Raw genomic sequence first — 23204 nt, 5'->3', positions numbered from 1 at the left:
ATAACCCGATGACCTTTGCTAGTTTCCCGCATTAAAATTATTTCAAATATTTTTATGACTTTTAATGATTTTGAAAGGATTTAAGATGCTTATGCTTTATTTTGAAAATTCTAGTTTTAGGTTTAATTGACGTTTATAATTTTATGTTTTGAATTGCGTTTTTGTGATTTTTAAATAATTAGTTAGCGAGTTATTTTAAATGATGCAATATATACATATATATTATGGTTCAGCCGAGGTATTGTAAGAAAAAAAGAAAAATTCTAATATATTTTAAAGAAAAACTAGTAGTGAACGTTTCACTTTGTATGTGAAAATAAGTATTTACTCTTATTCCATGATAATTGAGAAATAATATTTTTTAAAAAATTATATTTTAGATGGAGAAGACACATGCAATTTTTGTGGATAAAATAATATATTTATTTAAATAATAAAGAGTAAAAACGTAAATTTGAGTTTGTAGGGAGTTAAAGTTAAAAATATAACATTGTCAGATACTGATTTTTAAAAAATTGTGGTTAGATACTAATCTTAATTCAAACACTGACATGTGGATTTTTCACAATTTACCAATAAATTAAATTTTACTATTTGAAATCGTCACATCAATGATATTAGATCATTGATCTGGATCATGATGTCACCAACCATGATGAGCCAAAAGGTTGGTCATAAACCCATGGACTTGGGCTTGTGGTGCGTGAACTTGGATTGTCCAGCCAAATTATTAACTTATTAGGCTGTGCTTGGTAGGCCTGATTAAGTGTGATTGTGTAATTTTATCCAGACTAATCCAATGCTTGGTTCAATTTTAATTAAACCAACCCAATCTGTTGTGCAATGGACAAAGTTGTACAAGCCTGGTTAAATTTAACCCATGGCAAAGCCCATTATTATTAGTCCTGGTTTATATCACACGTGTACTTTCCTATAATACCCTTTCATCCAACCCAAAATCAAAACAAAAGAATGTTCACCCAGCTGAAGAACAACGTACGGAGGAAGACCGGAGTGTACTTTAGGGTTTCTCGTTGTATGCGTTCCAATCTTCGGAAATCAGGTTATTTGAGTGTTTAAATTCTGTGTCTCACACTTCAATATGCAGAAGCTGTTGTCGAACATCAGTTTTTGGAGTTTAAATTTTCTGATATACTGTGTGAATTTTTCCGCAAATATCCGGAAGCGCGCACCGTCATGTTAAATGCCCTTTCTTTCTTTTCTCTTCTCTGCGTAGAATATGTAGTTTTCTACTTTTTGTTGACATATTTTCCTTCAATCTTCTCTTATTTTGTGTTTCTGTAAGCTTTGTTAGACGAACCCGTTGTCTATTACCGTTGTAATATATACATCTGCCGACCATGTTAATCCATTTCATCACTGTTATTTAATTACACTCGAAAACAAAAACAGAGTAATAATTTCTCAAGTTATTACTGAACACACTCTGGTCAATGTGCGTGTAGTTATGGATGTCTGAACAGCGATCACTTCGGTAATAATGAATACAAAATTGTTGTTCATCCTAAATTACTATTTTTTTTTATTTATTTCGTAAATTTTTGGGAGCAAACCGGAGATAATTAACTTATGTTCACCACCTTACAGTAATGTCTTCTTTTCCAATATATGATTTTGTATTGTTCATTTCTGAATGCTTTCTTAAACAAATTTGAAATTGTAATTTCTTTTGAAGTCTCGTCAATAGCGCATTCTACTTCTTTGTGATGCTTCAACAAATCATGTGTCGTTCCTTGTTAATTATGTTATTCTTGAGACGACAACGTATGAAGTTACGTGCGAAACGAAGTCGCCAGATGCGTACATCAACAGTCACGTACAGCATGACAGAAAGAATAAATGAGCAAATGAACCATTTGCACCGTATTATTGAAATAGGAGATGTTCAATGTGTGGTCAACTTGCGAATGAATAGGAATGCATTTGCACGATTGTGTTACTTACTAACTAACGTTGGAGGACTAGTCGATTCAGCCTATGTTCGTATTGAAGAGAAGGTGCCAATGTTTCTGTCTATATTGGCACATCACAAGAAAACTAGACTTGTTGGTCATGACTACATACGTAGTGGCCATACAATCAGCAACCATTTCCATCAAGTGCTCCGATCAATTCTCATGTTACATCCCATACTACTGGTTAAACCATCCCCTGTTGATGATGCTTGCACGAATGAATCTTGGAAATGGTTCAAGGTAATCTTTTGCCGTTGATAACAACTAGTACAAAGTAAACATTTGAAGTAATCATTTCTGAACGTTGTGGTAGTAAAATTGGTGTTAACGTCTGATGCTAAAATTGTACAGGGTTCTCTCGGTGCTTTGGATGGAACGTATGTAAGTGTACATGTACCTACCATGGACAAGGCCCGATATAGAACAAAAAAGGTACTATTGCAGTGAACGTTCTTGGTGTTTGCGACCGTGACATGAAATTCATATATGCACTTACGGGGTGGGAGGGATCTGCAGCAGATGCTAGAGTTCTTAAAGATGCATTGACTCGTGATGACACAATGAAAATTCCAAGAGGTTTTTTTACTCTCGATTTTGTTATTATTAAACAGTTACTTTATTTCTTTATTATGATAATGGTTGCAAACATTGTTATTTATTTCTTCACAAAGTAAATGCTTCATTAATGTTATCGACATAATAACATATTTTTTATTTCCAGGTTGTTATTACCTATGTGATAATGGATATGCAAATGTCGAGGGATGCTTGGGGAAACCGTGCAAACGGCCCACAGAATTATAAGGAGTTATTTAATTGGAGACACGCTCAAGCACGAAACGTAATCGAAAGAGCCTTCGGTTTGTTGAAAAAAAGATGGGTCATACTTCGAAGTCCGTCGTTCTATCCATTGAAGACACAAAACAGAATAATAATGGCATGTATGTTGTTGCATAACTTCATCAGGTCTGAAATGCATGTTGATCCCATTGAGGAATTGAATGATGATGTCGTAAGTCCGATCAATGACACACAAGAAGATTTCATCAACGTCTTCGAATCATCAGACGAGTGGGATGCTTGGAGGGAGAACCTTGCAATGTCGACGTGGAACAATTTGAACTAAAACATTCTGATTAGTGTACTTATGTTGTTTGACCTTTTCATAACATGTACTTGTGGCATTTGATGTTCATTACTTTAAAAATGTTGCGAAACATGATTGATTTTTATGTTTGTTTTGGGTTTCATAAATTATACCGTTATTAAAATTTGTTCTCCTTATTACAGAATGTGCTTGACAGTCATTGATCAACTTTGTAACATGCAGAAATGATGGCTGGTTTTATTTGCAGGAGTAGGACACCCGCAGTTGGAACATCCTAATTATGGAAAGTGGAGCAATGTCGGAGAGTTGTGTAGGGAAAGGCAGAAAATCTGATAAGAGAAGACGTACTTGGAGTGAACGTGAGGAAGTGTGTTTGATACAAGAGGTGGTGTCTTCACTTTCCATGAAAGCTATTGAAAAGATTGAATTGAATTATATTTGTGACATAGCTACATACAGGTCGTCGGAAATACGTTTTACCAAACTAATAATTTGGGAACCACAACTAGTTTCTTAGAACACGTAACTGCTACAATATTTCCCATAATCGACAGACAATATGAAAAGAAAATCCGAAACGAACGACAAACTGTGAAATCCTGCTTAAAAACATGTAAAACCTACACCCATACAACTTGGCAACCGTTTCGGTACTTATACAATATGAAATCTATTTTCTCAACAAATTTATACATAAAAGCAACAGAAATTACAAAAAATTTGTGAAAAATAAAAAAAATAACATTATTCCACAGAAACTAACCTTAACGGGATAGTGAAGGTTGGAGATCGAGTTTGCTTCCGCACAAAAACGTTTGTGTTACATTTTCCGGGGGATTTCGACGGAATATGAACGTGCGGAATACAAAATCCACGCCTTCAGATGTATGATTCAGCAGCACAAAATCAAGATCCACACATTTTGGGGAAGAAGGCGTACATCTATGCCGAACTAACTACGTTGATGTGTCCTAGGGTTTTGTTCGAACAGATTGTGTGGAGGAAAGTTTTGGAAGGAAGTGTGAGGATAGCAGACAGAAGTGGGTCGGAATTTAATAATTAAACAGAAATAGGAAAGGGTAGTTTTGGTACAATAAATTTAATGGAGTAGGTAATCAGACACTTGAAAACTAAACCAAACAGGAGAATGATTTTTGCGCACCATATAATCTGTAAATAGTCATTTATTTTATCATTTACGTGTTAATCATTCAGTAATCATATCATTTGAACCAAACACAACCTTAGTATCTTATTTAAATTGAAAAGCTAACGAAGACTAAATAATAAAAGATAATCTTAATCCATGGTCTAGTAAAATAAATCATAACATAACTAGCATCCGCTCTCTTCCTCCCCTCTGTAGAGCACGGCCGTCACCGCTCTCTCTTCGGATTCGTGCAACGCTTGTTTCCCGTCTTAGCGTAAATAATTTGTTAGCTCTCTCTAGTGCCGCATACATAGAACGAGATCCCGACCATGGACTAGATTAAGGCATGACAAAACAAAAGAAAGACGTTTCGTTCATTATCTAGCTTGATGAGCTATCTTTCTTTAAATCCGAAAAATTGAAGATATTCTCAAGTGCGATGCATTTGAGAGGTAATATGATTGCTTTATTTCTTGTTTTAAATTCATACGATTGTCCTCGTATTTTGTATGAATTTCAGCTTATTATATGTCTACTTTTGTCGAATCAATTATAGTCGTATAAATACATTCATACGATCAATTATAGTCATTCTCAGTGACGGAGCCAAGGGAAGGGGGCGGGTGATTGCGACCTCTCTTCTTTAATTTTTTAATTATCTAAAAATAATTATATTTTCTTCACATTCCCCTAATATTTTCTCTCTCTCTTTAAAAAATTTGCTCTCAACCTTCATTTTCTGGCTCTGTCCTTGATCATTTTCGTCAAAATAATATAATTAAATTACTAATATCATTTTGAAATTTTATAATCACGTGGTTTAAAAAATATGTAATAACATGTATGTCTGCTTAGCAACATAATCATAAAATATTAATAATATTATTATTAATTGATCCAATAAAAGATTTTTAGTTGACTAAAAATTGCATTTATTAAACAAAATATAGCTTTGTCAACACTGTATGAAAATTGAGTTCAAATAATTAGATTTAAGTAGTTTTTTTACTTAGAAATACATAATTTGTTGGACCTGTTTATGAATAAACCACATTAATGTGTCGAAAAATTCCATTTAATTAAATCACTAATATTCCAACAACGCCGTTTGAAAAAAAAATTAATTGCGCCAGGTTTGCATCCTCTTGCCTCGCCCCCTGTTTTCTGACAAAAGTATGTTGTACTATTCCTTTTTTTGTTTCCCGGGCTCTGTACTGATTGTATCATACAAGAGAACACGGTTTTTTGCTTCTATGAATGGTTATTGAGCACTGGTGAGGAAGGTTTCTTCTTCTTTTGTTTGTTTTTTTTGTTTGTTTTTTTTTCGAGTTTTGATTGGTGAAACCTGTTTTCCTGTGTAGTTTTCTGGGTTCTTGTTGTTTATGTCGTTTCATTCAGGCGTAACGCTGTGTTTTTGTGTGTTTTCTTCATGATGAGTGTTTTATGTTTGCTAGTATTTCTTTGAGACCCTGATGATCGTAGACCAAATATTCAATTTTTAAATTGCCCTTTCAATACTTTTCTTTGTTTCTTACATTTAATTTTGTGTTTTTTTTGTGTGTTTTCTTGATGATGAGTTTTCATGATTAAATTTTTTGTTGGTGTTTTTTTTCCTTCTTTTTGGGTGGGGGGTTTGTGTTTGAACCGAAGGTGTTAAACAATGGCTTCAGGTTCAGAATCAGCGTCCGAAGAAGTGGCAGAAAAATGGGAGGTGGGTCCCACGGAAGATGTGGTGCAGGCATTGATGGAGAAATTGGTCGATCCTCGCTTACCTTGGAAGGTCTCTGTTACTGGCCCTCCCTCCAAAGAAACTCAAAGTTCTGTTGCCAAACAGGTAATTTGTGTGTAATTTTTATTTGACAATTGTTTGAGCATTAATCCTAATGTTTCCCCCATTTGGTAGCCATGCCCTTAACGTAAGTGATTTATCGCCCAAATTGGGATTGCATAAATCTTGGGATTTCCTTAGAAGTTTGTTTTGGTGGAGAAAGTGGGATTCTTTTCTGTTGTCGTTGCTCGAATGAGAAGTTTATGGTTTTTTGTGTGATCCAAGTACTTTCCCTAAATGCAAGTGTTTTAAGTTAGTTTCGTGTCTCGCGAATACATCAATCTTCATTATGTATGGGGTGGGAATGGAGGTATAGCCACTGCTATGTTCTTCAAGTGGAGTAAAAATAGTTCCACGAAATCCTGTTGGTTTCATGGTGTATGTTTATAATTGTAGTTAATACAACCATGAGGGTTTGGTGGGGTATTTGGCATGGATGATTGTATTGGGCTGATTTTCTTTCCATCTGCCCATCATGCTCAAATACCTCTGCCACAGGCTCCGAGCTCCTACTTTGGTTTCATTGGTCCTTCCTGATCATGGTTAGAGACTCTTTCTAGATGGGTTTTTTTTATCATTTATTATGTCACAACTCCCACTAGAGGTCAGACTCGAGTCTCGACCTTGTTAGAGCTTTATTAAATTAATTTGATTAATGAGAACTCCAATGGGTGTTTGACCTACCCCCCCAACATCCTGACAGTATATTCCAAAATAAAATAAATTATCCTGATTGCTTTTTTTTTTTCCTCATCTCTATAGATGCATGCAGTTGTATTGCTTTACAACTACTACCACAGGAAGCAGAAACCCGAACTAAGATTCTTGGATTTTGCGTCATTTTCTAAGTTGGCTGTCGTATTGAGACCGCGCTTGATTTCATTTATGAAACTGATGAAAGAAAGCAAATCCATGGATCTGAATGGGGCAGATGGTCAGCTCTCTGTGACTGAGAAAGCAATAAAAAATGCATGTGATATAGCTGTGGCTTTAGATATATCAAAAGATGTGCCCAACACAGAACCATGGCCAATTTTTAAGGTTGCTGTGCTTGTGGTTGATCCGAAGAAGGAAAATTGTTATCTTGAGTTTGGCCTCATCACGGAAGGGGTTTGGTCACTTATTGAAAAACCACTTGATGAGTCTAAAATCAAGGCAGACATATCAATGGAAGAAGTAATTGGTACCAAGAGGAAATGGAATGATCCAAGTGTATCAACTGTTGACAGTGAGTTTCAGCTAGGTTATGATGCTGTAAAGGATGCCACAGGTAATTAATCCACATTGTTTAATATCTGTTCACTAGAAACTTCAAAACTTTTAAGTTTACCACATCATTTTTGTTCGGTCCTCTCTTCCTTTTTCTTTAATTGTATTTGCAAGCCCTTAGATGGATATATTGAAATTGACCAAACGATTGTTCTTACACACTCACAATCTATGCACCTAGACTCGGCTTTGCACGTGGAGACAAGCCGAGAAGTAGCCCTTTGATAAAGCACGTGCCTTAAACATGGAAATAGTGAAAGGTGAAATTCAAAGTAGAAATCATTCACATTCAGTTTGTTTTATCATTTATTAATTTAACATGAATATTAGATTAAATGAATTTGAAGTGAATATTGGATGAAATGTTGTTCAAATATTTAGATTCTAGTGTATTATTCCTTACTATGTCTCGCTTCGACATGCTTGTGCCTCTCAGCTTGGCTTTATCATGCGTCCGTATCTTGCGCCTCTTACAACTATGAGCCAAAGTATAAATTGTCTTTGATAATGATCTTTCTTTATATTATCTTTTCATTTGCACGATGTGTGATTGGCCTATTAATTGATGAACAATTTCTTGAATATTTTGTCCAAGGGAACAGGTTTTGGCAATTCTAACCTTGTGGTTTTGGAGACTCATGTTGTATATTCTGTATGTAATTTAAAGTCAGCTGCTCGCTTTTTTATAATGCAATGCTCACAGTCATTCAGCATAAAGAATCAAGTTCCTCTTAAACTTCTTGTTGAGAGGTTAGTCCATTTTGCTATTATTTTGCTTCATGACGCTGTGAGTCCTGGTCTTTGTGTGAAGTAATTGATGGTGGAAGGACTTTTCATGAAATATATGTATATTCCCTTCTTAAACAGTTGGTTAATTCAAATAGTTGGCGAATGTTTTGCTCTAAGCCTTGAGTTTTACATAAACTTTTTACATTGCCTTCATGCTTGAATCTATTTTAATAGCTAGGTTTTTGTGGACGTGTTTTGGTCATCTGGGCAAGCTAGGCATCGTGCAGAATTGATAACTTCACCCATTTTTTGTTTCCATGTTATGTCCTGTTATTAAATTTTGCGAGCGCATTCCCTATCCTGTCATGACAAAAGGTACCCAATATTTCTCATCTCAAAAGACATTACATACAACCAATATGCTGGCTATTGGAGCATTCGAAAATGCTCACCCTCAACTGTGTTTTCTCTTTTTGCTTGTGGGCAACTCTTATTTTAGCAACTTTCAATTGGCATGGAAATGAAGAAATAGAAACAAGGAAAGGTTTAGAATTCATAGAAAGATAAACTGGCATTTGACTAAATACGTGTTGGTACATTGCTCGGTCGGTGATGGTGTTTTGATGACAAAATAATTCTGCTACTTTTCCAGTTTACAGGGTCCTTTGGCAGAGAAGCCTTACGGTAGCTGGACGGCTACACCTGTTGTTGAGTATTATCACATGCTTCCTTATGCAGATCACATCTCGAGCTGGCTTTCGAGGTATGGTGTCTATGAACCACCTTTTTTCAGTTTCTAACTGGAGTTGTTCTCCATTCCCTTTGAAGCAATCCCCATTTTCTGTTTAAATTGGGACGAAGTTCAAAATTGTTCTGATATTTATTTTCAATGATCATGAGTTGAAGTGCTCCTTGCCATGGGCATGTGGAGGACACACGTGTAAAATAAATCAGTAGGCCAGTTTGAGTGTGCAAGCACTTAGTTTAAAGAAGCATTTTATCAAGCAATGCTTTTTTATTTTTTATTTATAAAAAACGGATCATTCTAGTTTTTGTGAAGTTGAAGCAAATGTCCTGGAGGCTGCATAATATGCCTTTTTGATTCCTGCTATACAGTAACATGCATTTTAGATATGATCCATCTCAACCGTAGTTGCCTTTCTGTAGCAGTTCTGCCATAATTGATGCCTGTATGGCTTTATTATCTTAATTGGATCTTAGATTAAAGGTTTGGCGTCATTGCTTGACATATCTTAATTGGATCTTAGATTGGTTGGTGTCATTGTTTGACATATCTCAGTTGGATCTTAGATTGGTTTGTTGTCATTGTTTGACATATCTCAGTTGGATCTTAGATTGAAGGTTTGGATTCATTGTTTGACAAAATATGAATATTGCAGGAAAGACTTGAGTTTGCCAAGTTTAAATTGCTGCAGTGCTAAAATCGTCACAAACAATTCCGAAAAAGAAATTAAGAAAAGCAAGATATGGGTGTTACCTCATAAGAACTTTAACGATGAAGAATTGGATCACAGGGACAGTGACAACTGTAGGCCAAAAGCTAACTCTTTTCAGAAAATAGTCTTTGACATTAAGAAGTTCAAGCAAGCATCTTGTGGCAACAACAAAAGCGCTGTCAATGTCTTCCAGAAGAAAGAAAACAACGGTAATGGTGCTGAAAAATTTAACCAGATACATGACATTTTGGATTCTGCCAAAAAACCTGGAAAAAGAGTTAATCTTGAAGTTTCAGATAGGAAAAAAGATGATCTTTACGAGGGTTTATTATCTGATTCTTCAATAGAGATACAAAGAACCAGCTTGAATGATTTAACTACATCTTTCCAAGAGAGTGACGATTGTAGAGAGAATCTTGATTCAAATTTAAAAGTATGTTATCATAGACGAAAGAACGTGCCTTTTACCCGTTCAGACTTGCATGATTCAGGAGGTGATTTCAACTTGAATGTGAGTCAATTGTTTCTCTTAGAGAAATTTCCTGTTCTGTTTCACATTTTATATTATTCCATGCCGTTTCTTGATTCTTTGTGTTATAGGAATGTAATTCAAATGAATCCTGTCATATTGAAACTACGGAAATGAATGAGAATGTTTCCGGAGCAAATGGTGTTCTGACTGTTTTGTGCGATCAAAATGGGACCGCTGTGACACAGAATCAACAAGGACTTTTTCATGCCAATACAAGTTTCAGTGCAGATGTACAAAATTTTCGGGATTCAGAAGATGTGCAAAATGCCCTGTCACTTATTTATCGAAAAAGACACGAACTGGTAATTTATCTATAACTTTTTCTTATGGTAACGCGAGCTTTGCAGGATTCAATTTTTTTGTTCATGTCACTGTTCCTGCTAATTCCTAGAAACATTTCTGTAAATGAAATAATTTTCTTGCCTTGGCAGTGTGCTCAGATGGGGAGCATGGAAGACACACTTGCATTTTACGAAGATAATATTCAAAGGATAAGGGAAGGTACGTTATCGTGCTTAGGCTTTATAATTATCACTTCAGGCTTACATTTTTTATATTATTTAGCATTGTACTCTATTTGTTCTTTTCTTATTTATACAGGCTTTTAGCAAATGAAAGGTCTCTGCATGCTGGTTTCATTAGCACTAAATATTCTTAAACATGTTTTGAGTTTTATGTTTCTCACTTAATTTTAGCAATTTCTTTGACGTGATGTGTTGGCTCAAAGCGTTTACTTTCTATCTTTAAACTCCATCATGATATGTTTCCGATTTGCCACATTGTTATATACTTTACTGATTTAGCAATTTTGCGAAAAACAAATAATTATTTAGGTGGTGATGTTGGGTTAGCACGTCAATGCATCGAATCTATCTTAAGGGGTAATTATCCTTCACTTCTGAATCATGAAATCCAACTCCTGAACAAGGGTCATCATGACACTTATTTCCCTGGAAAATCTTCATGTCAAGTGAGTTTCTTTCTTGAAAAAATGTAATGTTATTGTCAAGTGATTTCTTGAAAAATGTAATGTAATTTTTCTTTCTCCTGCATAAAAAAATTAAAACCATACATCCTTTTCTAACAAAGTTTGAAAAGAATGGTACAAAAAAAGAATGGTACAAACTTTTTTTGGTGACCAATTACCATGTTGCCATACAAAATTCAATCATTCGATGTCTTTTTACTTTTATTATTACATGTTATATTGTTATATGACGATAGGACTTGGAGTATACATGTCTCAAGAATAACTGGAGGCTGCCACGATATGTCGTAGAACCATCAGAAGGTTGGCATTCCCACTTTTCTCACTGAATTTACTGGTTTTACAGATGTTTAGTAGGGCGATTTTTGGATTACTATTATTGTTTTTCTCTTCTGTGGATCTTCGCTCAGTACTTGGTTTTTTGAAGGTAAATTCCTGTCGAAGGTGGTGGTGAAAAGCAAAGATTTCAAGATATCTTCAAAGGGTCAATTGGAGTTTAACCCATCTGATGCAAGGGAGTCTGCAGCTGCACAAGTTATCGTGAAAATACGGGATCAAGCTGCTGAATAGTTTGGATTTCATGGAACCAATCAACATAGCATTTGAAGGTGCGTGCATATAGAGTCTCTACAAATATATGCGTATATGCCGGAGATGTATTTTTGGTAAAAACGGTTTTTTTTTTTTTTGGTGAAATACAAAAGGAGACCGATGAACCTGATCTTACATCATGAATAGGGATGTAAAAGTAGTGTTAAGTTTTTATGTATCTCAACCATGCATTAGCTTCGACGGAAGTCGAACTTGAACTCGACTTGATATCGGGGTAAATTGTTTGGGCATATCCAATTCATTTTTCGAAATAAATGGAATGGCTAATCCAAATAACATATATACTAGTGAAAATTTTAAATAAAGTTCTATCATTATACTTAGTGGTTGGAGTCGATGTCAACGGGTGGGTTTGGTAAATCAGAGACATGTCTCGTTCCAAAACTCAGCGGGTTGAATCTAAGTCGGACCTGTTAATAACTAGTAAATCAGGGACTGTCTCGTTCCGAAACTCAGCGGGTCAGAATCGAAGTTGGATTATCCATACACAATAAAAACATGTTATATATATATATATATATACAATATTAAATTTAAACAAAATCCATTATCGTCTTTTAAGGTCATGCCTTCTATTAGAGCTATATTTGTTGCATAGATTTCTTGATTTTTCTAAAATAACATCGTGGAGTTGGTAGATTTTTACTCATTTTTAGGAGTAGGTGTTTGTGAGACGGTCTCACGAATCTTTATCTGTGAAACAGATTAATCTTACCGATATTCACAATAAAAAGTAATATTCTAAGCATAAAAAGTAATATTCTTTCATGAATGAATCAAATAAGAGATATGTCTTACAAAATACGACATGTGATCGTCTCACACAAATTTTTGCGCATTTTAATATGTTACATACTTACAAAGATTTTCACATAATATTGTAGATTTTTTTAAGACTTTCATTGATATTTGTAAATTTTTAAATAAAATTTTATGTATTTTATAATTTATAATTGTGATTTTTTAATTTTTTTTGAATTAATAATTTAACTTAAATAATTTTTATTTATTTAAAATATTTTTTATTTATTGATTTAATAAATTTTAACTATTCAAATTAATTCTACATGTTTATTTATTTAATTAATATTAATATTTTTTAAAAAATATATGACAAAAAAATCTTCAATATTAATAAATTGTTGAAAAATAATATTTAAAATGTGTGTATTGAATATTTGAATGTTGAAAATAAGAGTTGTAAATATTGAAAATTAGTGTGTGATAATATAGGTAATGATGTATTTTATTTTTGGATTATTTGTAAAGAAATTCTATAAATAGCATCACCATTTGTGAAGAAATACACAATTGAGTTGAGAGAAAAATATTATAAAGTGTATAGTTTGATAATTTTGAGAGTTTGAGATTTTTATTTTTTACCATAAATTTTTACTTTTTCACAACACATTATCAGCACGAAACTCTAAAGGTCCTCCATATTTTTCCAAGCTCCAAAACAGAAGAAAAAGGTAACAAAAGTAATAATATTTATTTTACTGTTTATTTATTTATTGTGTATCTATTTAATATATAATATAATGTTATTCAGAAATAATAAAAATAAAATTTTTCAAAAACTTGTTATAAATCCTGAGAGGATGTTAAGACGACATCCCACACTCCCGACAAGGGATACAACAAGTATAAAAGTCTATAAGGTTTTTAAACAAAATAACTTGTGACACCGCATTATAATAAAGTGATATGATATACATAATTATTTAAACATGACTAATATTATATACATCATATTATTATCATAAAATTGTACAAATACATACATTTATTTTTTGTACACCAACGGTCATAAATGGTAAAAAAACGGCTAGTTTTTGCCCTATAAATATGATCTCATAAACACATTCAATCACTCCAACTTTCTCTTCTTATCTAAAAATTATTCTTCTATCAAATTTTTCGAAGAAAAAAGATGACTTTCTCAAGGTTATTTTTAATTATTTTGGTTATCATACACACGAGTCTTGTATTTATTGGAGAATATCCTCCTCGTGTGTTTTCTTTATTTTTACGAATACTTGTACTTGTTGTTTATCCATTACTTTGTATTGCAATATTCATTAACTAATAAAATGCATCGTAATTTTTTTTAATACCACAATGTCAAATTTGACAAAACTCGAATTTGTTGCGTTCGACATCACGGGAAAAAATTATATGTCATGGACTCTCGATGTAGAAATGCATCTTGAGTCATTGGGTCTAAGCGAGACCATTAAAGAAAATGGTATATCTTCATCACAAGAAAAAGAAAAAGTTATAATATTTTTGCGTCGACATCTCGATGAAGGTTTAAAATGTGAGTAAAAATGAATTTAAACCTGGAAACCAAAATCAAATCCAGAGACAAGGTTTTGATCGAGGTCGAGGTCGTGGTCGTGGACGTTGACGTGGAAGTGGTCGTGGTCGTGGTCGCGGCCGTTGTTTTGAAAACAATCGAGATAGTTATTATTATAACTCATCTCAAAAGGGCATCACGAACCACCAACCGAAAAGGCATCATGAGAACATGAGTGTAAATGAAAATCACTCAAAAAGATTTGAAAGTTCTTGTTTTAGATGCGGCACTCCAGGACATTGGTCTCGTATTTGTCGAGCCACCGAGCACCTTTGCAAGCTCTATAAAGAATCGATAAAGGGGAAAGAAAAAGAGACCAACTTCACTCAACACAGTGGCCGTTTGAGTGATTCAACTCATTTTGATGCTGCAGATTTCCTGAATGATTTCTCTGGAAATGATCAATATGCTGGTGGAATAGAAATGAAAAATATTGACGCTGGAGATTTTCTCAATGATTTTTCTGAAAATGAACAATATATTGGTAGAATATAATAGTAAAATAATTTATTTTTCATGTACTCATATGATAATGTTTCATTGTACAATTATGATATATGTTGTATTTTTCAATTTATTGCATACGTATTGTCAATAATTTTTTTCATTGCATATTTTTTTTTAAGTTCAAACATAGAAAATGCTATGAACAAAGCTGAAGTTTGCATACCCGATAGTGGTACAACGCACACTATCCTCCGAGATAAAAGATATTTCTTGGAACTAAAACCAACAAAAACAATGGTGAATACAATATCAGATCCTGTAGACTTGATTAAAGGATGTGGTAAAGCACAATTTTTGTTACCTAATGGTACAAAATTTTTTATCAATGATGCTTTATATTCACCACAATCAAAAAGAAATTTGTTGAGTTTTAATGATATATATTCCCATGGGTATGATACTCAAACAATGAATGAAGGGAATGAGAAATATATGTGTCTTACCACATACAAATCAGGAAAGAAATATGTAGTTGAAAAACTACCAATGCTACCTACTGGATTGCATTATACGTATATAAGTCCAATTGAATCAAACATGGTAGTTGATAATTCTTTAATACTGATCAATTGGCATGATCGATTAGGACATTCTGGTTCAACAATGATGCGAAGAATTATAGAAAATACACATGGTTATCCATTGAAAGACCAGAAGATCTTTCAGAATAATAAGTTTCAATGTAAAGCATGTTCTCTTGGAAAACTTATTATAAGACCATCACCAGCCAAAATCCAAACTGAATCACCAATGTTTCTTGAACGTATTCAGGGTGATATTTGTGGACCAATCCATCCACCATGTGGACCATTCAGATACTTTATGGTATTGATTGATGCCTCCAAAGATGGTCACATGTATGTCTATTGTCAACTCGAAATGTTGCATTTGCAAGATTACTTGCTCAAATAATAAAATTGAGGAATCAATTTCCCGATTATACAATCAAGAAAATTAGACTTGATAATGCTGGTGAATTTACTTCCCATACTTTCAATGATTGTTGTATGTCTATGGGAATCATTGTTGAGCATCATGTTGCTCATGTACATACACAGAATGGATTGGCTGAATCATTGATTAAACGTCTGCAAATGATTGCTAGACCAATGATTATGAAAACAAAGTTCCCTATTTCTATATGGGGACATGCAATTTTACATGCTGCTTCATTAATTCGCATCAGACCAAGTGCATATCATAAATACTCCCCATTGCAGCTTGCATTTGGTAAAGAACCAGACATTTCTCATCTGAGAATTTTTGGATGTATAGTGTATGTGCCTATTGCACCACCGCAACGAAAGAAAATGGGACCTCAAAGAAATGTTGGAATTTATATCGGTTATGATAGTCCATCAATCATTCGATATCTTGAACCTCAGACAGGCGAAGTGTTCACAGCACGTTTTGCTGATTGTCATTTTAATGAAGAAATCTTTCCAATGTTAGGGGGAGAACAGAAACATACATAAAAGGAAATTACATGGTATGTATCATCATTGTTACATCTGGATCCAATAACAAAACAATGTGAAAAAGATGTACAGAAAATTGTGCACTTGCAAAGGATAGCAAATCAAATACCAGATGCATTTGCAGACACAAAAGGGATAACTAAATCATATATACATGCTGCAAATGCCCCTGCTCGAATTGAAATTCCGAAGAAACAAATTGAAGACTCATGATGTCATTAAACGCCTGAAGCGTGGAAGGCCAGTCGGTTCCAAGGATAAAAATCCTCGAAAAAGAAAATTCATAGAGAAACACGATGATCACAAAAGAAAAAATGATGTTCGTGAAGAAACACATGATAATCACAAAATAGAGAATGATGTTCCTGAAAAAACACATGATGATGAAAATGTTCTGTCAGAAACACAAACTGACGAGAATCGTGAAATATCTATCAATTACATTAATACTGGAAAAATATGGAACCGAAAAGATATAGAAGAAATTGATGATATATTTTCTTATAATGTGGCAATCGACATCATAAATGATAATGAAGATCATGAACCAAAATCTTTTGGTGAATGTAAAAATCGGCAGGATTGGATAAAATGAAAAGAAACCATCCAGGTTGAATTGGATTCGCTAAATAAACGTAATGTTTTTGGACCTATAGTCCTTACACCTGAAGGTGTAAAACCTGTTGGATACAAATGGGTTTTTATTCGAAAGCGAAAATGAGAAAAATGAAATAGTAAGATATAAAACTCGACTTGTTGCAAAAAGTTTTTCTCAAAGGCCTGGAATTGATTATGAAGAAACGTATTCTCCCGTGATGGATGCAATTACGTTTCGGTATTTGATTAGCTTGGCTGTATCTGAAAATTTAGAAATGCGTCTTATGGATGTTGTTACAGCTTACTTATATGGATCACTTGATAGTAATATATATATGAAAATCCCTGAAGGATTTAAGATGCCTGAAGTACAAAGTTCAAAACCCAGAGAATGTTATTATGTGAAATTACAAAGATCATTATATGGGTTAAAGCAATCCGGTCGAATGTGGTATAATCGACTAAGTGATCACTTGATGAAAAAGGGATATGTAAATAATTCAATATGCCCTTGTGTTTTCATTAAGAAAACAACATCCAGATGCGTAATTATTGCTGTATATGTTGATGATTTAAACATCATTGGAACGAATAAGGAAATTCAACAAGTTGTGTCATACTTGAAGGAAGAATTTGAAATGAAGGATCTTGAAAAAACCAAGTATTGTTTGGGTTTATAAATTGAACAAAAAGAATGTGGAATGTTTGTTCACCAGAAAAATTATACAGAAAAGATCCTTAAACGTTTTAATATGGATAAATTATATCCTTTAAGTACTCCAATGGTTGTTAGATCATTAAACATAGAAAAGGATCCATTCCGTCCATGTGAAGATGATGAAGATATTCTTGGTCCAGAAGTACCATATCTAAGTGCTATCGGTGCCCTTATGTATCTTACAAATTGTACAAGGCCTGATATATCTTTTGCCGTAAATTTGTTGGCAAGATTTAGCACATATCCAACAAAGAGAAACTGGAACGGAATTAAACATATATTCCGTTATCTACGAGGAACAACAGACTTGAGACTTTGGTATTCAAAAGATGCTAATCCAAGTATAATTGGTTATGCCGATACTGGATACTTATCTGATCCACACAAGGCACGTTCCCAAACTGGATATGTATTTACTCGTGGAGGCACTGCAATTTCTTGGCGTTCACAGAAACAAATGCTCGTAACAACTTCATCAAATCATGCCGAGATTATTGCACTACATGAAGCAAGTCGTGAATGTGTGTGGTTAAAATCAATGACCTAACATATCCAAATCTCATGCGGATTATCATTTGACGAGAAGCCTTGTGATACTATATGAAGATAATGCTGCATGTGTTGCTCAAATGAAAGAAGGATACATAAAAAGCGACAGAACTAAACATATTCCTCCTAAGTTCTTCGCATTCACCAAGGAGCTTGAGAAGAATAAATGTATTGATGTTCGTCACATTCAATCAAGTGAAAACTCATCAGATATCTTCACAAAGGCACTTCCTACGACAATATTCAGAAAGCACATGCATAATATTGGGATGCGCAATCTACGAAATTTGTGAAGAATTGTTCATGTCAACATGAGGGGCAGTTTACGTGACTGCACTCTTTTTCCCTTACTATGGTTTTTATCTCAATGGGTTTTTCCTAGTAAGGTTTTTAACGAGGCAGTATAAAAACACGTTATAAATACAATCATTATGATCATCATCACAATGGGGAGTGTTGAAAAATAATATTTAAAATGTGTGTATTGAATATTTGAATGTTGAATATTTGAATGTTGAAAATAAGAGTTGTAAATATTGAAAATTAGTGTGTGATGATGTAGGTAATGATGTATTTTATTTTTGGATTATTTGTAAAGAAATTCTATAAATAGCCTCACCATTTGTGAATAAATACACAATTGAGTTGAGAAAAAAATATTATAAAGTGTGTAGTTTGATAATTTTGAGAGTTTGAAATTTTTACTTTTTACAATAAATTTTTAATTTTTTACAACATAAATAACCGAACTTAAAAAAATGCATCAAATTATTATATGAAAATGACAAATGAGCCGGCCGGGATTTCTCCACACACTCCAAGAGAAGTGAGAAGCAAAAATTGAGAATCGAGAAATGACAGGAAGCGATGATCTTTACGTCAAACTCCCTCAAGATGTTATCTTCGAAATCCTTTTTAAACTCTCCACAAGAACCCTACTAAATCTCCGGCGCGTTTCCAAATCCTTTGTTTCCATAATCTCTCACCCCTATTTCCTCAGACTCCGCCTATCCTCTGCCCCCGCCGCCTCCCACCACCTCCTGTATTATGAATCCTCGGATTACACGAAGATATACTTTTCTTTTCATGATTCCCATACGTTTTCTCTGTGTAAAAAGCTCGAAACTCCATTCAAGAGTGTTAATGGTTACTTGAGGCTTGTCGGTTCTAGCAGGGGAGTTGTGTGTTTGTTCGATACCAATTATTTTAACTTTCTTGGCACTGTGATTTTGTGGAACCCCTTTATCGGAAAGTACAAGATTCTGCAGACGATACAAGGATTTCGTTGTTTTAAGAGTAGTTTCTCACATATGGCTGTAGGGTTTGGATTTGATTACACGAATCTTGACTTCAAAGTTGTCAAAATCTTGTATGGTTATGATAATAATGAGCATGAGTTACGATCAAAGGCTTTGGTATATGGAATCAAAATTGGATCTTGGAGGAGTATTGAACAGTTTGTTCCTTGTTTCATGCCCAAAAATTGGTGTAGCAATGTGTTTGTGCATGGTGTTGTGCATTGGATGGCATATAGGAGGCCGCAATTTGACGGGCATCTGGATTGCATTATGGGTTTTGATGTAGTTGAGGAGATTTTCACGGTAATGGAGTTGCCTCAAAATCTTGGACCTAACTGTAAGGACATGAGGTTGTCTCCCATGGTTAATGAGCAATCTTTGTCTCTCTTTGTAAGTTATTGTGAGAATATGGGTGAGTCATGGGATGTGTGGTTGATGAATGACTATGGGAAGGTGGATTCTTGGTCGCGAAAATATGTTGTTGTGTTAGAGCAGGTGTTTGTTCCCATCAAGGTTGTAAATGATGGTGAAATCTTAGCTGCAATAAGTGACGAATTATTGGTTTTGATGAATGTTGAAACAGAGGAAGTTACGGATCTCGCAGTTTGTGGATTGCCGCTATCGTTCTATGCAGCTGATTATGATCCAAGCTTGGCGTTGATTGATATTGGACAGCAACTCATGGAGTAGAATCCTTCACATAATAAAGTGCCTCAAGAAAGCTCTTTATACATCGAAATGATTATGGCATAGTAGTTGTATCCTGTGAACAAATTGATCAGGGGCTTTTAGATACAAAATTTCAGAATGGACTCGCAATCATATTCCTCAATCTCTGGTTTATTATATATGTAACATCTATGTGGTTATACTAGTGTCATCTTTGTAGTTCTTGTATGCTTGTTGTGTTGCTTGTTGCTTTTGAAATCTGCAATTTGCATCCCTAAGATCTTCATATTGTTAGCATATAGAGTACATTCCAATTATAAGATCGTTGGATCAAAAGTTTCTCCTAGGAATGTATGTACCTGCCCTTTACTTTAATCACTATTTGCGAACCATCTGAATTTTTAAACACCTATATCTCCGAACCTTAATTTTGTCTCTGAACTCAGAAGCTGGTGGCCATGTTTAACCATTTATTAATGATGAATGTTTTGTTAGGGCTGGCTTCACAATTGTAATTGTAAGATGGTTCATTAGTTTCAGAGGAGACTGGTATTTGGGGTTTGGGTTCTAAATTGGCACTTAAGGTCTCACATCTGCACCCTGGTGAATAGGCTAGTCGTCGTGGGAATGATTCGGATATAATAGACAAGTAGGTAAAACGATCGGGGTGAAGGCAAAGTCACCTACCGAAAATTTTCGTTTGATTTTCGATATGTTAGTGTTTATCAATAATTTTCATTGTATGATATTGAGGAGACAACATATTTATATAAAAGTTTTCCACAAATTTATTATCTTATTAATTTATCGAATTTATTAGTTTAGCAAGTTTGTTCAAGTCGGGACTGAAAAATTAAATTATCAAATATTAATTTAAAGAGGTTTTATTGTACCAATTTAGTAACAAATTTTCCTATTGGTTACACCATTAAAAAAATATTATTTTGGTTAATTTTTTAGGTGATTTTTTATAATAAAAAAGAAATTAGATGCGTACTTTATTTTAAAAAACAAAACAATACTTTTTCTATTGTTCGCATGAAACTCCAAACCTCTTTCCTGGAATTTGGGTAATAAATAAACTGTAGGATTAGTTAAAGTGTTTAGAAGTAGAGGTTCAATAAACACTTAAAGACAAAAACTTGTGTGAGACGGTCTTATGGGTCGTATTTTGTTAGGATGATCTCTTATTTGGGTCATTCATGAAAAAGTATTACTTTTTATGTTAAGAGTATTACTTTTTATTGTGAATATCGTTAGGGTTGACCCATCTCACAGATAAAGATTCGTGAGACCGTCTCACAAGAGACCTACTCAAACACTTACATACAACATGTGAGTTTCTTGGATTAGTTTAGATGAGTTGACAACTAAACTGATTATTCTCGAGTATCTATGTCAGTTTGCTAATATATGAGTGCAGAAAGAAGCTAGAGTGACATATTTGAACAAATCACATAATGTATGGGAAGGGATAAGCTAAAACTCCTAGTATCTCATTGATTAATGGACAATCTACAAACTGGTATACACGTGTAATACACAATGACACTAATTTAGCACAAAATGATTTTTAAATGATTAGAATTCTTTTAAGGTGTGCTGAATTGATTCAGTTTGGCCCAGGTATATTAAGGATTTTGAAAACTTAATCTTGATAGTGAAAAATGCTCGTCACAATTTGAATTCAACTCTTCCTCTATTTATACTTTCAAAAATATATTCGTTCAATCAAAAGTGTCTGTTGACTTGTTTTTAGTCCATGTCAATTCTTTTTTTTATAGTTCTTACCATGTTTCGATTAATCTTGACTCGTACACTGTTGCGATCAGTTTGTTCAGATTGCATGATATTTGGTAAATTGAAATCCTTTAAACTTATTCATTCAGTTTTTAATGATATAAGTTTTGTTTATCTGTATCAATTCATCTTAAATCAGTTTTGTCTTGATATTATTTGTTAACAACCAAAATATACTAAATCCTTAATCCAACATAAACATAATAATTAGTTTAAATAAATATAACAATTAATTGATTGTTTGATTTTCCGTTTGTAACAAAGTAAAAAGTAAAAATTTTAAAATTCTCAAATATTTTATTGGCAATAAATACGGTATCATCCGATCCATTGATTCCGATAATCAGTTATTGAATTCTAGTATCTTTTTTGGGAACCATGTTTTTTTTAATAAACACACGAGAATCCATTGTTGTTGTCTTCTATTGTGCATCGGATAAACTCTCGAGTTAACGCAATATCCTCCAAATCAAACTAACCAACCAGGTAAACCATACTAGACAAATTATATGTAAAGTAATAACCGTGTCTCTTGTTATTATAACTAAATACTCCCTTGCACAACACGTTGTATTGTATATTTTAGTTTCGTCAATTTTTATAATTAGTTTTGTATAATAAATATATCAACTGATTACTTATATTTTAAATGAGTTATTCAAAATTAACTAATCATATTTCCTCTATTTTACTTCGACGAAGAGAATCATCCCACAATTCCAGCACACATCAGTAATTTGTTATATCTCACACAAAAACTTCAACATCCATATTCGAATATAGAGTTTTTCCTTTTTTTTAAAAATCAGATGACGGTTTCTTCGCCAAGATCAAATTCAATTCTCTTCCAAATTAAGATAAACCCATGGGAGGGAAAAAAAAATACCAAAAAATTTTCGATATATCGAAGTTATCGTAGCTGAAAATACCGAATTTATCGAACTTTTCGATACGGTATGGTAACGATGACAAAATTAGTAACAGTAAGAAATTTGAAAATTTTCGATATATTCTGAATATGTCGAAATACCGAAATAATATATATAAATTAAAAATATATAATATTTTTAAATAATAAAGTTATAAACTTAAAAAATATAAGCTTTTTTTTAGGTTTAAAACAATATATAATGTACCTAAATATCGATATACTGCAAAATTTTGATATAATCCTTATGTGTATCGGTATGCTAGCTGTATCGAAAATTTTCGATACAATATCCACATATATTTTCTTATACCATAATTTTCGATACAATAGATGTTTTTCGGTACGATACGATAGACAAACCTCTTAATATTTAAGTATAGAGTTGAAAACAGTAAATTTTGCAATCAAGATTACAATTTTATGTTCTTTAGAAAAGCAAATAGTCGTACGACGTGTAACGACAATAAAAATAATCAGCAGTAGATCAGACAGACGCGTAGTTTTATTTAAATTGATTTTTTTTTATTTCTTTGTATATATAAAATTAGACGCGTGATTAATATAGAAATAATAATAATAATAATAATAATAATAATAACAATAATTTGGATCACTCGGTGCTAAATTTCTATCCGCGTTCTCCAATTTT

The 23204-nt window shown here is 33.4% G+C and overlaps 2 protein-coding genes and 1 long non-coding RNA gene across 9 annotated transcripts; all 3 read left to right on the top strand.

The window, feature by feature from the left end:
• Nucleotides 1-743: 743 nt before the first annotated feature.
• LOC142518604 (uncharacterized) lies at nucleotides 744-3478 on the top strand. Its single transcript, XR_012813598.1, has 3 exons — nucleotides 744-2216; nucleotides 2328-2552; nucleotides 2698-3478. It is a non-coding gene; the product is annotated as an uncharacterized LOC142518604 (long non-coding RNA).
• Nucleotides 3479-4600: 1122 nt separating this feature from the next.
• On the top strand, nucleotides 4601-11849 carry LOC142518288 (uncharacterized). 7 transcript variants are annotated; one of them, XM_075621042.1, is made up of 11 exons: nucleotides 4601-4686; nucleotides 5885-6068; nucleotides 6825-7332; nucleotides 7934-8081; nucleotides 8713-8823; nucleotides 9461-10028; nucleotides 10118-10351; nucleotides 10481-10550; nucleotides 10883-11019; nucleotides 11274-11340; nucleotides 11465-11849. In XM_075621042.1, exons 2-11 carry the CDS (start codon nucleotides 5895-5897, stop codon nucleotides 11605-11607), a joined length of 2160 nt encoding a protein of 719 aa, XP_075477157.1. In that variant the 5' UTR covers nucleotides 4601-4686; nucleotides 5885-5894; the 3' UTR covers nucleotides 11608-11849. The 7 variants fall into 7 exon arrangements, with proteins under 7 accessions (XP_075477157.1, XP_075477155.1, XP_075477162.1 ...); XM_075621040.1 differs by having other exon boundaries at nucleotides 4659-4686; nucleotides 5905-6068; XM_075621046.1 differs by lacking the exon at nucleotides 4601-4686 and adding an exon at nucleotides 5307-5367 and having other exon boundaries at nucleotides 5905-6068.
• Nucleotides 11850-18644: 6795 nt separating this feature from the next.
• On the top strand, nucleotides 18645-20052 carry LOC142519226 (F-box/kelch-repeat protein At3g06240-like). Its single transcript, XM_075622168.1, has one exon. The coding sequence runs from the start codon at nucleotides 18712-18714 to the stop codon at nucleotides 19843-19845; it is 1134 nt and encodes a 377-aa protein (XP_075478283.1). The 5' UTR covers nucleotides 18645-18711; the 3' UTR covers nucleotides 19846-20052.
• The last annotated feature ends 3152 nt before the right edge of the window (nucleotides 20053-23204 follow it).

The sequence above is a fragment of the Primulina tabacum genome, chromosome 11 (genome assembly GCF_025594145.1).
Source record: "Primulina tabacum isolate GXHZ01 chromosome 11, ASM2559414v2, whole genome shotgun sequence".
NCBI lineage: Eukaryota > Viridiplantae > Streptophyta > Magnoliopsida > Lamiales > Gesneriaceae > Primulina > Primulina tabacum.
The sequence above is the reverse complement of the archived record's forward strand: the minus strand, read 5'-3'. Positions and strand labels throughout refer to the sequence as shown.

Bases quoted from the DNA above. Each gene is read 5' to 3' on its own strand.
- LOC142518288 (XM_075621040.1), top strand. The intron at 8,082-8,712 runs GTTAGTCCATTT...CTACTTTTCCAG, and splicing joins CTTAAACTTCTTGTTGAGAG to TTTACAGGGTCCTTTGGCAG. The intron at 10,352-10,480 runs GTAATTTATCTA...TTGCCTTGGCAG, and splicing joins ATCGAAAAAGACACGAACTG to TGTGCTCAGATGGGGAGCAT.
- LOC142519226 (XM_075622168.1), top strand. From the start codon at position 18,712: ATGACAGGAAGCGATGATCTTTACGTCAAACTCCCTCAAGATGTTATC.